This window comes from Cibotium barometz, chromosome 63, assembly GCF_041138505.1.
Source record: "Cibotium barometz isolate CiBa-2024 chromosome 63, ASM4113850v1, whole genome shotgun sequence".
Lineage (NCBI taxonomy): Eukaryota > Viridiplantae > Streptophyta > Polypodiopsida > Cyatheales > Cibotiaceae > Cibotium > Cibotium barometz.
The window spans coordinates 16,420,333-16,437,277 of record NC_141108.1 but is presented as its reverse complement, the minus strand read 5'-3'; the positions used below and the strand labels follow the sequence as shown (position 1 = coordinate 16,437,277).

Sequence of the window (16,945 nt, the reverse complement as noted above, 5' to 3'; positions counted from 1 at the left end):
GCGGACCCGGGTTGAGGAGAGGAAGGGGTTTGAGAAGAGGATGCCATAGTGATAGAGACTAGAGTAGAGCTTGAGATGGATGGTAGAGCTTGAGAAAGAGTCAAGATGGAGAATTGGGATGGAGATGTTGGAGAAGGAGAGCTTGGACAATGGAGAGGGTGAGCTTGGAGAGGGAGAGCTTGGATGTTGGAGAAGGAGAGCTTGAAGAGGGTGAGCTTGGAGAGAGAGAGCTTGGATGTTGGAGAAGGAGAGCTTGGAGAGGGAGAGCTTGAGCCTTGAGCCTTGGGTCTTGGAGAGGGAGAGCTTGGAGAGGAGATGGCTTGAGGAGAGCATGGAGGTCTCTTATATAGAAGAAGGAGAGCCATGTGGGAGAGCTTCAGCCTTGAGGAGGAGTTGCGCATCACCAAACGGCTAGGAGAGACAGCCGTTGAAGCCCCGCCCAACGGTCAAAAACTGCGCAACGGTCAGTTTGACCGTTCCCGTACGGACAGGGAACGCCGTTCCCGGAACGTTCCCGGGACGCGTTCCCGGCGTCCCCGTTGCGCTGGCTGGCTGCCGTCCCCGTCCCTCCGTCCCGCGGGCGTCCCGCCCCCGTCCCAGGCGTTCCCCGTCCCTAGGGTCCGTTCCACCCGTCCCATGTCACTATGGTCTATTTACTTTACTGCTGCGTTTTCTGTAATGAGTAAAATCAGGGCTGAATTTTCCCAACTGCTGGACTAGACTGAGATCTACTGCTCCACCTTGCATTTGCCTTGGCCCTTCCCCTTGCTGCCCTTTGGCTGCCTAGCAGGGACTGATTGCATAACGATGAGATATGGGAGGAAGAGGACCCAATGGGCCTTCATATAGCCCCCCATATAGCTGGTCAAACAGCCTGACTGGGCCTGGGCCTGGGCCTGGCTGACTTGGTCTCTTAAGGCCTTGGGCTGGTCGTGGCCCCAAACAGGTCAACAAGGGACTCTGGCCGTGGGTGCCATATCTTGCGCACTTGGCCGACTGTCCTGGGTGCCTGTTTGGCTGTTCATGGGGCTGTCCAGACTCCACAGGCCTCTAAACAGTCAACGCTCTTCCCTGTCTAATGGGGTTGTTGCTAGTTCCGCGAACAAACGGGTTCACACACTCAGACCTTGCTTTAATAGACTGCCTTTGACCGGGTTGTCGCTGGGACATTCGACAACAATTAGCAAGTGTCCAGACACCTTGTACTTTATTACATCGTAAGTGGGTTACATGTTTGGTGTGAGACTGGCATGACTTTACGATGTGGGACTTGCAGGACTCGACTCAACCACCCTTGGCTGTGCACTGGCGACTCGTCCTTGGATAGTGTCTGCTGTCAGGTCCTGCAATTGTCTTTTGAGTCATGTCCACCTGGCATTCAAGTGCGGGGTGCATGTGACATTTCCTCTTGCTTAACTTGTTGATGGGGTTGGCAGTGCTTTGGAACAATCTGTCAACCATGCTGCATCATTCTGGTAAAATCTTGTGTCAACCCCTGAAGGGTCTTCTGCTCTGGGATCGGAAAAGGTTGCCTTCTTGTGGTACCCACCTAGATAAATTGAAGGCAATGATCCCGTGGTCTTTGGTATCCACGGGAATTCGCCTCTAGCCTGATCTGGTGGATGGCGAAGTTGTTGGTGAGGGTCAGATGACTGAACGTCCTGTGTTGCTTTTGTATGCTGGTGGTCTTTCTCTTTCTTCGTGCTCTTTGCCTCTTTCTTGGTTCAGCTTGCAAACAATCTTGAGTAATCTTATGATTTATCTGTCTGATATGTCTGAATTACCTAAAAACTAACATTCAAAACCATGCTTTCAAAACTAGCAAACTGGTGTAATGGAGAACAAAACAGAGTGGACCAACCACTTCATGGGATTTGGCTTTTCACCTTGTGGGTTGAAAATCATGTTTGCACCAGTCTGTGGTTTGATTATGAAATCGTGCATGAACTCCACCTGCAAGAATACCAATCTTGTGCTACATGCAATTGACTTGATCTGAAGACTCATATCTATGCCAAAATCAGCGACTGTATTGTCTTTTGGAATGAAGTCAATTTGGGCTTGTTGGGCAATGTGCTGAGAAATGACATTCTCCGTACTTCCGTAGGCAAACAAGACTACAATTGGGTGGGGCCTTCGAGATGACCATGACACTTGAGTAACTCACCTTTCTTTACTGAACCCCCCTCTGGCTTAGCTTCTAGCTCCCTGAAGGTTCCCTCTTGCTTATCTTCCAGCACCCTACTAAGGATGGTGCTGATGACTGGGTTTGATTGAGAGTGACGTTCACTAGCGGCTTCCTAGGAACAGGAGGTGCAGCCTTAGTTAGGTGCCTCGATCAACCCGAGTAAGAAGTCATCAGTGTGGTAAGGGACGGGTATGCAAGCAAGGGGACAACATTGGAACAACATGCACATTTTCAACGCTAGTCATGGAGCAGATTCAAAGGTGTGACAGGGATTTCAGTTAAGTTGCCAGGGAAGAAGTATGACAAGTTGGAGTCCCAACGGAGTCAAGGGGGGATGATGACAACCATCCAAAGTCAAAAGATTGTGAAAGTTGGGTTCCTGTCATCAAGTTTAGCAGGAGGGGATGTCACGTGTCATGCTAATCCCTAATCTAATCCTGCATTAGGCAGCAATTCAGGCATTCATTTAGGACATAATCATCCAGTCGGCAAGCATTTACAACAGTATATCTAGTCGGCATCATCCAAGGGTGCCATGTCAGCAACCTGACCCCACATGTGTGAAAATGCAGCATAAAACATGTACTTTTCCTAGTCATGGGTATTTTCTATAGGCCGACAACAGTTCTACAGGCCGACTTGTATCATGGAAGCCTATATCTATCATTGTACGGCTGACCTAAAAACGACGAGCAACGAACCAACAAAGTACTCTATATAAAGAGAGTTTCAGCCCTCATTCAAGCATCTCTTAGGTGTTGGAAAGAACCACCACATGGAGGTAACCCAAGGCAGCTCTAGGCAAGAATGCAAACATCTGAAGAGCACAACCAAGCTGTGGATTGAGCAAGACATCTTTTGTAAGCACAGTAGGTTAGCATGCATGAACCGGATCTAATCTAGATCCAAGAACCACTGGACATATTTGTGTTTTGGAAAATACAGTAGATTAGTGTTACATTGCGTGTTGTATGTGTGTTTGCTAAACTAATAATTTCTCTTGTTTAGTGTTAATCAAGATTAGCGATAATTTCTCTTTTTTTGTGTTGATCATGATCACGTTTCCGCATGCATGCAACAGTTCCTCTTTGCACAACTCAAGCTGGAGTTGTGATACCAATGTTACATGCGCACGCTTAAAAGATCTTTCTTGTCAATTATGGAGATAAAACCATGTGTGTTTTTCGCATGCCAGACAGATGGAGAAGAGAGATAAAGAGAGAGACGTGCACTGTACACTGAATCGGGTTGCAACTTGCAATACCCACTGCAGGCCCCCCACTGCGGATGCTTTATTATTGTGTTTTCTGCAATGAGGACAGTTGGGGCTGAATCTGCCCAACTGCTGGACTGGACTGAAGTATGCGTTTTCCTCTGTAGGATTATGCTAACTTCAACGCATACGGGCTGCCGGAATTAGCTGCTTAACTGGCTGTCCTTCAGATGCCTACGTTTAGACTTCTACTGCTGCTGCACCTTGCGTTTGCCTTCCCCTTGCTGCCCTTTGGTTGTGCCTAGCAGGGACATGCTTGCTCCATGATGAGATATGGGAGGAAGAGGACCTGATGTCTGGTTGAACAGCCCGACTGGGCCTGGGGCTGGCCAACCTGGCCGATTAAGGCCTTGGCTGGTCGTGGCCCTGAAGAGGTCAACAAGGGACTTCACATGGGTGCCCTGCCCTGCCCCCTTGGCTGATTGTGCTGGGTTCCTGTGTGGTTGTTCATGGGGCTGGCCACAGCCCTCTAAACACTCTATGCAGTTCCCTACCTAACTTGGTTGTTGCTAGCACCTTGGACAAACGGTGGACCTTGCCCTAAAAGGCTGACTCTGACCGGGGTTGTCTAAGTGTCGTGACACCTTGTACTTCATTACATTGCAAGTGGGCTACATGTTTGGTGTCGTACTGGTACAACTTTACGGTGTGGGACTTGCACGACTTGACTTGACCACCCTTGGTGCCTCATCTTGGACAATGCAGAATGTTCCCTCTTGCTTAACTTATTGACGGGTTTGGTAGTGCTTCCGGACAAGCCGTCAACATTGCTGCATCCTTCAGATAAAATGTCCTGTCTATCTTCTTTTTTCTTTCCTGGGAAATAGATCCTTCGATTAATTACCGAGCAAAACAACGATAATGGCTAAGTACTAACTCAGCTCCATAGAGGGGAGCGAGAGTCGAGAAACTAAAAAAGGGGAAGGATGCTGTTCCCCTCCCTCCGGCTGGCTCCTCTGGGAGGAGAAGGCTATCTCATACAATTTGGGGAGGAGGGAACACAAGTGGTCTATAATGCCAAGTGGGCTCACCACCATTGTCAGTGAGAAAGGGACCTTGATGCCAAATCCTCAGGAAGGCCTCGCGGCACTTCTGCATACGATTGGAGCCACCTTGAAGCTTTCCCCACCCTCCACGGAGGGTATGAATGATATCAAGCCAAATGCTCTAGATGGACTCCGTTGGCGGGGTGAGGATGCCCTCGATGGCCTTGCTACAATGTGCTCTCCAAATGTGCCACACAACAATACCGCTGCAAATCTCCCATCTCTGGTAGTCCAATGATCAATGGATGAAGCTGAAACTGGCAGTGGAGAAATATGGAGATAAGAGACCTACAGGGCAAGTCCCCCACCCCCCTCCTCATATGCCATGGTGGCCCCGGCCTTAGTGGCCCAAGCAATTGTGCCCCAAGTAACTGTGCGAGAGGGGGCCCGGTCCATAATGAAAATGCGGAGAATCCATTGCCAAACCTGTGGAGCCTTTGGGTAATCCCAAAGGCAATGATGGTGGGACTCATGGAGATGGCCACACCTCGAATAGACTGCTGGCCTACCTCCTATGGCCTGCCAAGTGCGAACCTCAAGGCTCCGATGTGCTAGCTGCTGCCACAGAAAGAGAGTGATCTTTTGCAGTTGAAAAATGTCCCATAGCCTCTTCCAGAAATCTGAGAGAAACTTAGGATGGAGGCCCTGAGACAGCTAGTGCCTTGCTGTTGCTAGAGTGCCCTCGATCTCTAGCATCTGAATCGTGCGGCCCAGCCGTGTGGTGTAAGCAAAGAAAGGGGTGCCAGGAGCCTCCCGTCATAGGGATCATGCCATGTCCACTCCCCCAGGTTTCATTGGAGTTGCGTGAGAGGGTGACCCTCCCAAATCCATAACCGCCAGAATCTTTATGGCCACCTTGGCTGGTGGAGGGTCTATGTGCCACTCATGTGCATGGAAACCAATCACCCTTTGCCGTGTGGTCAGATAGAGAAGGTGAGTAAGGCGGAGCTCTCATCAGCGCCATGAATGGCCAAAGGTATGTCATGCTTGGTGAACACTCCCAACCACCCACTGTAGGGTTGGGGGTGGGGACCGGCGGGATCGGGTCCAGCAACTCCGGGGGGGATGGAATAGTTGATGTCAAGGCCAAGTCTATCCCTACCCCGTATCCTAGTGAGGCTCCTCTCTTGGGCCTTCGGGGACAGTTGTCTGAAAATAAGACAATCTTTGAGTGACCGAGTGGGGCCTGTACTCAAAGCTCCCCACGACACGTGCGGGCGAGCCCCCAACAAGAGATCCTTCGATTAGTTACCGAGCAAAACAACCATAATGGCTAAGTACTAACTCAACTCCATAGAGCGGAGCGAGAGTCAAGAATCTAAAAAGGGGGAAGGATGCTGTTCCCCTCCCTCCAACTGACTGCTCTGGGAGGAGAAGGCTATCTCATACAATTTGGGGAGGAGGGAACACAGGTGGTCTATAGTGCCAAGTGGGCTCACCACCACTGTCAGTGAGAAAGGGACCTTTACGCCAAATCCTCAGGAGGAAGACCTCGCGGCGCTTCCGCATACGGTTGGAGCCACCCTGAAGCTTTCCCCACTGTCCATGGAGGGTATGAATGATACCAAGCCAGATGCTCCAGATGGACTCCGTTGGTGGGGTGAGGCCTCGATGGCCTTACTACAACGAGCTCTCCAAATGTGCCACACAACAATACTGCTGCAATTCTCCCATCTCTAGTTGGAACTAGGAGTCCAATGTGATCAGTGGATGGAGTTGAAACTGGTAGTGTAGAAATACGGAGATGAGAGACCTACAGGGCAAGTCCCCCACATCCCTCCTCATGCCATGGTGGCCTCGGCCGTAGTGGCCCAAGCAATTGTGCCCCAAGTAATTGTGCGAGAGAGGGCCCGGTCCAAAGTGAAAATGCTGAGAATCCGTTGCCAAACTTGTTGAGCCTTCCAGCAATCCCAAAGGCAATGATGGTGGGACTCCTGGAGATGGCCACACCTCGAATAGACTGCTGGCCTACCTCATATGGCCAGCCAAGTGCCAACCGCGAGGCTTCGATGTGCTAGTTGCCGCCACAGAAAGAGAGTGATCTTGTGCGGTCGAAAACTGTCCCATAGCCTCTTCCAAAAATCTGAGAGAAACTTAGGATGGAGGCCCTGATACTGCTAGTGCCTTGCTGCTACTAGAGTGCCCTCGATCTCTAGCAACTGAATCGTGCGGCCCAGCCGTCTGATGTAAGCAAAGAAAGGGGTGCCGGGAGCCTCCCGTCATAGGGATCATGCCATATCCACTCCCCCGGGTTTCATTGGAGTTGCGTGAGAGGGCGAGCCTCCCAAATCCATAACCGCCAGAATCTCTATGGCCAGCTTGGCTGGTGGAGGGTCTATGTGCCACTCATGTGCATGGAAACCAATCAGCACGATGAACGGCCAAAGGCATGTTATGCTTGATGAACACTCCCAACCACCCACTGCGGGGTGGGGTGGGGACCGGGATCGGGGCCAGCCGCTCTAGGGGGATGTAATAGTTGATGTCGAGGCCAAGTCTGTCCCTATCCCGTATCCCAGTGAGGCTCCTCTCTTGGGCCTTTGGGGACAGCTGTCTGAAAATAAGACAATCTTCGAGTGACCGAGTGGGCCGGTACTCAAAGCTTCCCACAATACGTGCGGGCGAGCCCCTAACAAGAGATCCTTTGATTAGTTACCGAGCAAAACAACCATAATGGCTAAGTACTAACTCAACTCCATAGAGGGGAGCGAGAGTCAAGAAACTAAAAAGAGGGAAGGATGCTGCTCCCCTCCCTCCGGCTGACTACTCTGGTAGGAGACAGCTATCTCATACAATTTGGGGAGGGGGGAACACAGGTGGTCTGTAGTGCCAAGTGGGCTGCAGAGAATCCGTTGCCAAACCTGTTGAGCCTTCGGGCAATCCCGAAGGCAATGATGGTGGGACTCCTGGAGATGGCCGCACCTCGAATAGACTGCTGGCCTACCTCCTATGGCCAGCCAAGTGCCAACCGCTAGGCTCCGATGATGTGCTAGCTGCTGCCACAGAAAGAGAGTGATCTTTTGCTGTCGAAAACAGTCCCATAGCCTCTTTCAAAAATCTGAGAGAAACTTAGGATGGAGGCCCTAAGACTGCCAGCACCTTGCTGGTGCTAGAGTGCCCCCGATCTCTAGCATCTGAATGTGCGGCCCAACTGTGTGGTGTAAGCAAAGAAAGGGGTGACTGGAGCCTCCTGCCATAGGGATCATGCCATGTCCACTCCCCCGGGTTTCATTGGAGTTGTGTGAGAGGGCGACCCTCCCAAATCCATAACCGCCAGAATCTCTATGGCCACCTCGGCCGGTGGAGGCTCTATGTTCCACTCATGCGCATGGAAACCAATCACCCTTTGCCGTGTGGTCTGATAGACAAGGTGAGTAAGGTGGAGCCTCTTCTCACTAAATGCTCAGTCCTCAGCACACTTGAATGCCAAGCAAAAGGTGTGTTATGACACTCAAACATGATGGGACTCCTCGCACCATGAACATCGGGTACACAACACAGATCTTTCCCTTTTGGAAGAGCAAACCATTCCGAATAGAATGCTCCCTCAAACTCAAAGAAATAAAGGTCATCCCAGCGTGGACAATATCCCATATCTTACCAAAGAATCTATCACGAGGATAGAAGCCCTTGAGAGAGTCGAGTAGGCTAGACTGAATATCAACAAATGAAAGTTGATTCACATGACCGATTCTACTCAAAGCATCTGCCACCTTGTTGGTAGATCCTTTTTGATAACGGATCTTGAAATCAAACTCTTGCATAAGCTTAGACCAACGAGCCTTTTCTCCCTAAACTTTGGAGAATTGCAAAAGTATTTGAGAGATGAGTTATTAACAAATACGACAAAAGTAGAGCCATAAAGATGGTGTCTCCACTTTTTCAAAGCATGAATAACAACCAAGAGCTCTTTCTTATGCATAGGCCACTTTATCTGAGGGTTAGTTAGCTTTAACTCCCAATAGCAATTGGCCTACCATCTTGGAACAACACGGCTCGGATGGCATAATGACTGGCATCCGTTTCAACCACGAACGGGTTACTTGGATTCACAATTTGTAACATAAGAGTAGTGGTTTCTTGATGTTTCAATTCATTAAAGCACCCATCCAACTCCTTCGTCCAAAAGGTATGGTTGTTGGAGTAGTGGTTTCTTGATGTTTCAATTCATTAAAGCACCCATCCAACTCCTTCGTCCAAAAGGTATGGTTGTTGGACTTCCAAAGATAGCACCAAAATCTTTGCATAATTCTAGATAAATGTATGGAAGAAGTTGACAAATCCTAAAAAGGACTTGATTCAAGATTGGCTATTCATAGACCTTCCCGATCTTTTCATGATCAATGTTGGACACTGTTAACTGTAATAACGTGTCCAAGTTACATCAGCTCTTGCTTAAAGAAATGTCACATGCATGTCCGTGCCATGGTTAATCTTTAGCATGAACAACATAATCCCTGATTAGGACAGCAGTTAGGACATCATCATCATCATCATCATCATCATCAACATCAAGGAGGGCATGGGACCCAGTCGGCATCCATGAGAAGCATCCAGCCAGCAGTCGGCAGTCATCAAGGGGCACGTAAGCAAGCAGGCAGCTAGTCTACAGCCAGTCGGTCCATCACATGGGTGAGCATGGAAGTCAGCATTTAAAGGATATTATATGAATATTGTTTGTCCAAGAATTGGCTGACAGCATCTCTGTAGGCCAACCAGCAACCTCAGCATATATATAAGCATAATTCAGCATTGCTGCCCCACCATCAAACCTGCGCTTTTTTTTTCCTCCATTCAGCCTTGCATTTTTCTCTACTGCCCAACCTTCACCACCTATGCTGTGGGCACCTCTGCCTGCTGTTTTTTTCTGATCTGAGCCACATTTTTCTGATTCACACAGGATAAAGTTCTGCATTTTTTTCTGCTCCCTTCATTGCTGCATTTTTTTGATGCACAAGTACATGTCATTGCAAATAGTCTTCGAGATGAGGATGGTGGACACCTTGCTCTGGCAAGCTCTATTGGTGTTGCAACAAAGAGCTGAAGAAAAGTATGAAGCATGAGCCCAATCACACACTGGCCATGTGCGCGGGGGCGGGGTAGGGGGGGGGTGGGGAATGGTGGACAGGGAGAACCTTGCTCTGGCAAGCTCTATTAGTGTTGCAACAAAGAGCTGGAGAAAAGTATGAAGCATGAGCTCAATCACACACGGGCCATGTGCATGGGGGTGGGGTGGGAGAGGTGGAGGGGGGGAGGGGGGGGTGTGGTGTGCAAGCAGCCAAAGAGTTTGAGCACCTTGCAAAAGCATTGAAATTATATGTGAAATGGGGGTTACTCCCATTAGGAGCTTCTCCGCAAGTGCGGTGGTGTTGTTTGACAAATGACTGTCTCCATGCCTCTTCCCATGAGAGGCTAGTTTTAGAAAAGAGTTATTTATGCAGTGGACACAGGTGGGGGTAAAGTATTCTTGTTGATACTTTTCCATGATTAGTACGCCAATGGTTTCTAGACTTCCCATTTGCAATCATGTGGAGCCTACGAACTCTGCGTACGTAGGACTCAGTAGCCTTGCTCAATTTCTGGCTTGAATTTATGAAAGATGGAATACTCAAATGCTTGGTTTATGGAGTCCATCTATGTTCCACATCATGTGCAATGCCGTTTATTTATGGTAATGCTTGATAAGAGGCTGACTTGCATCATGACATCATGGGTTGGGGGGATGTAAGCAATATAATGATCCATAACAGACCAATGCATGGTTGCATGCACCTTATTTGAATTGACAGTAAGTAGTGTAGATGTATGTTGAACGAAAACGAGATTTTCCATTAATTTTTTCTAAACTGCTTAGCTAATAAATTTTGCTATTGTTCCTCAAGGGATGTTTTGTTTTTGACCAGGTCATACCAAGGCAGCCAGGGTTTGAGCAGCGAACAGATTTGTATAAACTGTATCACTATTTAAACCATTACAATATGTTTGGCTCGGGTTATCGTTCTTCATGCACCGCTATTCTTGACAAATACATGAATCTTCTACGACTGTAGATTTGGTTGGCACGAACAATTTGCAAGCCACCATTTTGGTCGTGTTATTTGAAAACAAGGGAGGCCATATGTGCCATTCTTCCTTAGTCAAGCTGGAGTGTGATGTACATATCTCGTGTTCTATAAAAGAGGCATCCGGAGGGTTGACAGAAACTTAGTATGAAGGGCTCTGTGTGATATATGCTCTTATGTGTGTGTGTGTGTGGAGTGCGTGTGTCAGAGCATATCTTGATACAAAGTTCTACACCCACAATTGGGCACTGATGACGTTAGTGGGGATGTCGTAGTATCTAGTCCATACCATGCATAATGGAGTTGATCGTTATATAGTCTTGTGGGTTGACTACCATGAGTCTACAACATGCACGTTTCTAAAAGGTGAATTTGGGCATGTTCCTAGATTCATGTAGGTATATATATGTTTTTGGAGATTGATATAATGCGTCATGCTTAAGTTTGAAAGACATACTCATTTTGCATGCATGGAATATATAAAATCTAGCTACTACACCCCCAAAAAAGATGAAAAAGAACGCTTCTCTTTTCCACAAGCATGTTCGTGTGTGTGGGAAAGGGAAGTAGAGATGTGTGCACATGCACACACCTCTACGAGTATACTTGTCTTATACTTTTTTTCTTAGGAGAACCTTTATATTTATATTTATTTTTAGTCACTCCTTTCTCACCTTTGAGACACACACACACACACACACACACATACATACAGACACACACAAACACACATACATACATACATACATACATACACATACACACACAACCACGGTGGATGCAATAATGAACCATGTAGAGACATGGATTCACAAAGAGGGTCTGGCAAATACGACGGCCACATAAAGAGTTTTATATGGTGTCATATCTGACCCAATCAACGTGATAATCCTTTACTATTGTATTATTGTGGCACAAGCGAAGAGAAAAAGGCATCACTCTTTTTTACTATTGCAAGTGGCCTACCCTAACTTCGACAAGATGGAGAGTGATGAAGGCAACACTTGACTTTATCGATGAGCTAGAGGCTCGATTTCCTCTACAAGCATGGGAAGTTGGGAGGGTCGAGCCTTGGAGGACCTAGTGAAGGATCCAACAAGGAAATCGAGATGGAAAGGCTCCATTTCCTCTATAAGCAAGGGAAGTCGAGAGGGTTATGCATGGGAGGACCTAGTGAAGGAGCCAACAAAGATGCCAAGGATGCCAACAAAGGTCTAAAAGAAGGGGAAAATAGTTTCCCTTAGGCAAATCTACATATGAGTAGCCAAAGAATGTTGCAGCCTTCCAAGGAACACAAAGAAAGAAGACATGTCCCAGGGGATCGACTTCCAGACTTAAACACCGAAGCTTTTGATCAACCACCACAGCCGTACGAGGGTAGCAAACCACAAGAAAGAGGCGAGGTCCCACTCAGAATAGATCAGAGACCACAAGGAACCAATTTCGATGGTTACAAAACCCATATGGGATATTAATGAATACTCTATTCTTCTCTTAAGGTTGTGTTGACTCAGAGAAATTAGAGAAGCGTATGCAATCTGGATTGCTCCAAATAGTACCAACCATGATCCAAATATGGAATGTGCTTGGGTCAATAACTCCAAATTTATTTGGATCATTCCGTATCCTCCCATTTTTTACAATACTCTAGCTAGTAACAATGTGCCTCTCCATAAGTGTCTGGCAACCAAGTATGAAAGGGAAAGATTGGTAATTTTGCAACATAGGCGATTAAAACCTCCAAGTAAAAAAGTACTTCCAATGATATGGGGTACGATTTATTTGTCAAGTCTTGAATATCAAAAGAGAATACCTTAGTTCCTTAGAAACTCATGGTTAAAGCTGCTACTAAGAGAAAGATGGAACCACCAGCTGTGTATAAGATAAATTTCGTGGTTGAGTTGAGCGTCTCTTTCCACACCACAAGCATAAAAGTAAATAGGTTGGTATTAGTTCTAGCTCCCGCATGAAAGAGAAAAGCAAAATGTCTTGAGAAGCAAATAATCCAATTTGGCTGCTATACATAACTAACATTAGAAAATAGAATAGCCGTGTATTACGTGTGATCGGCCAAGCTGGTGGGGTTGTTGAAGTAGTAACAAAACCTGTTAGTAGAATGAGACCCATAGAAAGTCCGTCAATACCTAACCCCCAATGAAAATTAATGGAGTTAATCTAGTTAAAGTTTTCTATCAATTGAATAGATTGGTAATTGATTCAGAAGTTTCAATGAAAAATATAAATGATTAGTAGAAATTCTAGTATATGGATGCTTGGGGTATACCATCGAATGATTCTATTTCCATTACAAGGCAACATCAAAAGTAGCAGACTTGCAAAAATTGGAAAGAGAATGATTATCGTTAGTCGAGGTACATTACTCATCATGGATAGAAAAGAATTTTTGATAGAAAGGACTGTGTAAACTAAATATTCCGACTTATACCCGAACTTCATGATCATTAAGCCTCGAGGTATGAGTCGAAATAAAGTGAAAATTAATTTTTCTTAATTTTTAATTTATTTCTACCTCTACCGGGCTAATCAATAAGATATACCCATAGTGCGAGTAGTTTGAGCTCCCGAGTAGACGCGTACACTCAAAAATCTGCAGGATGAGCGGATTCACATCTCTTACAACCTACACAATCTTCTGTTCTAGGAGCATGAGCTATTTGATTGGCTTTACATCCATCCTAGGGTATCATTTCCAATACATTTGTGGGACATGCTCTTACGCACTGAGTACAACCGATACATGTATCATAGATTTTCACTGAATGTGCCATTGAGTCTATTTACTCCTATCGTATTGATATACCAAAAATAATCTTTTATTTAAATGGTTAGGATACACCTCTTTCTCCCCACCCCTTATGTTGATACTCTTGATTATCAAGTGAAACATTCTCTTTCTTTATATGATTTACCTAATCGGATATAATGCTTATAGAGAATTATTTCTTTTTTTTTTCATTACCTTATTTTTGATAAAATAAAAATAAGAATATAGAAGTATAGGATAAGGAGAGAAACTTACTTATCAAAGAGGGGGGGGGGGGAATGTGACACGATCCCATCGGTAGCAATACTCGTTCTTCAATTGAACACCACAATGATTAGATTTAGAGAAATGCTATATTTACTGATCAATTGCCATTTTAATAGATCGAATTGATCGATACAAGTCGATCTTCTGTTCGCTGAATAAGAAGAGCGGAGGTTGATCCAATAGCAGCTTCAGCAGTCGCACAGCTATTATGAATAAAGAAAATATTTCTCCACACCCAATCGTTGATCGTCAAAAAAATTGGAGAATGTTGCAAAATTAATACTAACTACATTAAAAATTGGCTAAATACGCGTGAGTGTCCTAATCGTGTTTTGACTCGTGATTAACCCAAAGAAACCAGTACAATATAGATAAGCACCTAGCACTAGTCAGTGTTCAAGCGTGATGTATTAACCTCCTCTCCATAAAACATGATAGGTCATTTTTACACGGCTGTCTCTTCTAACCTTTCTATTTCAACAAGGTTGAGATTGATCACACATACATACATACATACATACATACAAACACACACATACACACACATATACATACATACATACACAACCATGGTGGATGCAATAATGAACCATGTAGAGACATGGATTCACAAAGAGGGTCTGGCAAATACAACGGCCACATAAAGAGCTTTATATGGTGCCATATCTGACCCAATTGACGTGGTAATCCTTTACTACTGTATAATTGTGGCACAAGTGAAGAGAAAAAGGCATCACTCTTTTTTAACTATTGCAAGTGGCCTACCCTACCTTTGACAAGATGGAGAGTGATGAGGTAGCACTTGACTTTATTGATGAGCTAGAGAGGCTCAATTTCCTCTACAAGCATGGGAAGTCGGGAGGGTCAGGCCTTGGAGGACCCAGTGAAGGATCCAACAAGGAAATCGAGGTGGAAAGGCTCCATTTCCTCTACAAGCAAGCGAAGTCGAGAGGGTCATGCCTGGGAGGACCTAGTGAAGGAGCCAACAAAGATGCCAAGGATGCCAACAAAGGGTCTAAAAGAAGGGGAAAGAGTTTCCCTTAGGCAAATCTACATATGAGTAGCCAAAGAATGTTGTAGCCTTCCAAGGAACACAAAGAGAGAAGACATGCCCCCCAGGGGATCGACTTCCCAAACCTAAACACCGAAGCTTTTGAGCAACCACCACAGTCGTAAGAGGGCAACAAACCACAAGAAAGAAGGGAGGTCCCACTCAGAATAGATCAGAGATCACAAGAAGGAGGTGAGGTCCCACTTGGAATAGATCAAAGGCCACACCACAATGGGCGTGCGACCCCCTGCTTGGTCATTTTAATCCCATCAACCTTTTCTTTGAAGAAGAAGAGAGAGTGCAAGAGGATCTCCCACCTGTAACCAATCCACGACTATGATGAAGCCATTTACAAGCTTGAAAAGAATGTTCCTCGACAAGAGCCCACCGATGGTGAACACATGCTCGAGATCCTAATCATGCAGCTCTACCTTAAAGCAACCCTTGAAGAAATGGCTATAGAGCACACCCATCAAAGAGTGTAAGGCTAGCCAAATGACAAGGCATTTAAGAGTGGGGAATCAGCCCAAGTGGCACTCCGCTATCTTCACAGTCTAGACTACTAGGCCATAACCAAAGAATAAATCTAACATACATGCTATTGTGCAAGCACATGAGGTGGTAGGAGTACAAAGAAAATAAGAAGATCAACCCTCTCCTCCTCAAATTTCGTAAATTCAAATCTCTGCCATTCGGCATGATCCCAAACAGAAGAGTGGATGTGTGGGGGGTTGATCATCCAATTTTTTTCTTTATAATAGGATGCCCCAATTGTTTCCATCCAAGTTGATATCAAGTTGCCCAACACTTGCTTAACACCATCCATATTTGCTCAAAGAGAAAAAGAGTCCCATGTAACGACACAAATACGATGAATCTCATGTATAGGGTCTTGCTTTTGACATAAACCTTGGGCCCACACTTCTCCAAATATATGGGTTGTTTGTAAACATCTATGAAGTTTGTTTCGTTTTGGATTTGTTTTGGGAAGAACTCGTAACTCGGGTCCACCTTGTTGCCCACTTTCTGATGTTTGATCCTTTTCTACTTAAACTAGATCCATAGGCTTAGCCTAGCCCCATCCAATCCCATGGGTCTAGCCTTCTGCCCTCCACTAGACCTATGGAGTCGGTGTGAACTCATGCACTCATAATTTAAATTGCCACTTTACTCACACACCACTTAAAATAAATTCACACATGCACTCCTGTAAAATAATCCTTTCATAAAAACATATATCATACAATTCCTTTATATCATGTATATTCCACATTTCCATATCACATATCACAAGTAACACATCAATGTCACATCATCATCATAAATCTCCTCACACCATGACCGTGATCCTTTGACGAAGATAACACACACCAATGAGCATGAACTCTCGGACCATCGTGATGTGGTCAAAGGAGCCCTGCATGTCTCATCACAACTACCTCAACACAAGTGCCAAATAGTTCTAGGAGTCGCTTCTATCAGTCATCACCTATTCAGAACAAGAGCACTCTAGGTACCATCATCAGGAGCCACGTATGCCTAGTACCAATATGCACATTTAGCTCACCACCAGGCATTACCCTGCCCGATTCACTCTAAAGTCGCTCCCTTATCCCACACACCAATCATGCCAAAAGCACATCCATGTCAGCTGAGAGGGGTCAAGGTCTGTTTGCCTTTATGTAGTGCACCTCTTCAATGACACCTACACGATAATCCATAAACATGTGTGGTACCTCATAGGCTTCCATAAACAAACACATATGCATCACATGAATACATAGTCTAAATACTAATTCCATGACACAGATTCAAGCAACATATTTATGTCCAAAACAAAGTAAACCATCACAAGCTCGATGAGACATCATAACTCTCAAGTTAGAACTCTAAGCAAGTCAATTCCTTCAGCCCCCACAGATATTTAGACAAGGTCTTCTCAATATTTTCCCTTCCATAGGGTTACTTCTATGCCTTGATTCCATAAGTCATTCCATTCAACTTTAAGTAAAGCCCTTTGCATACAAAGAAGGTCTTTCTAAAATCATCCGTCTACTTCTCTTATTTGGGTCTTATGTTCATGTGGAAAATCTCGAAGAGTCATTATCTAGTGCATACTTATGTACCTAAAATTTTGAGATCCTCTTCTTTGTAGGATTCTCAAATGGTCTCAACCTTGATTTCTTTTCTTGGTTGGATTCATTTTCCTTTTTATTGGTGGGATGTCAATTCCTTTACAAACTTAAGGACTTCGCCTTTTCTATTTGAGCACA

General features: G+C 45.6%; 1 protein-coding gene across 2 annotated transcripts in view; it reads left to right on the top strand.

Moving 5' to 3' along the window:
* The window catches only part of LOC147603765 (Protein kinase superfamily protein), a 29,524-nt gene extending 18,803 nt beyond the window's left edge, over positions 1 to 10,721 (top strand). For both annotated transcript variants that reach the window (XM_086795827.1, XM_086795828.1), the window contains one exon: positions 10,411 to 10,721. In XM_086795827.1, coding sequence (XP_086651953.1) covers positions 10,411 to 10,557 — 147 coding nt within the window. In that variant the 3' untranslated portion in view covers positions 10,558 to 10,721. The remainder of the gene's footprint in view (positions 1 to 10,410) is intronic.
* The last annotated feature ends 6,224 nt before the right edge of the window (positions 10,722 to 16,945 follow it).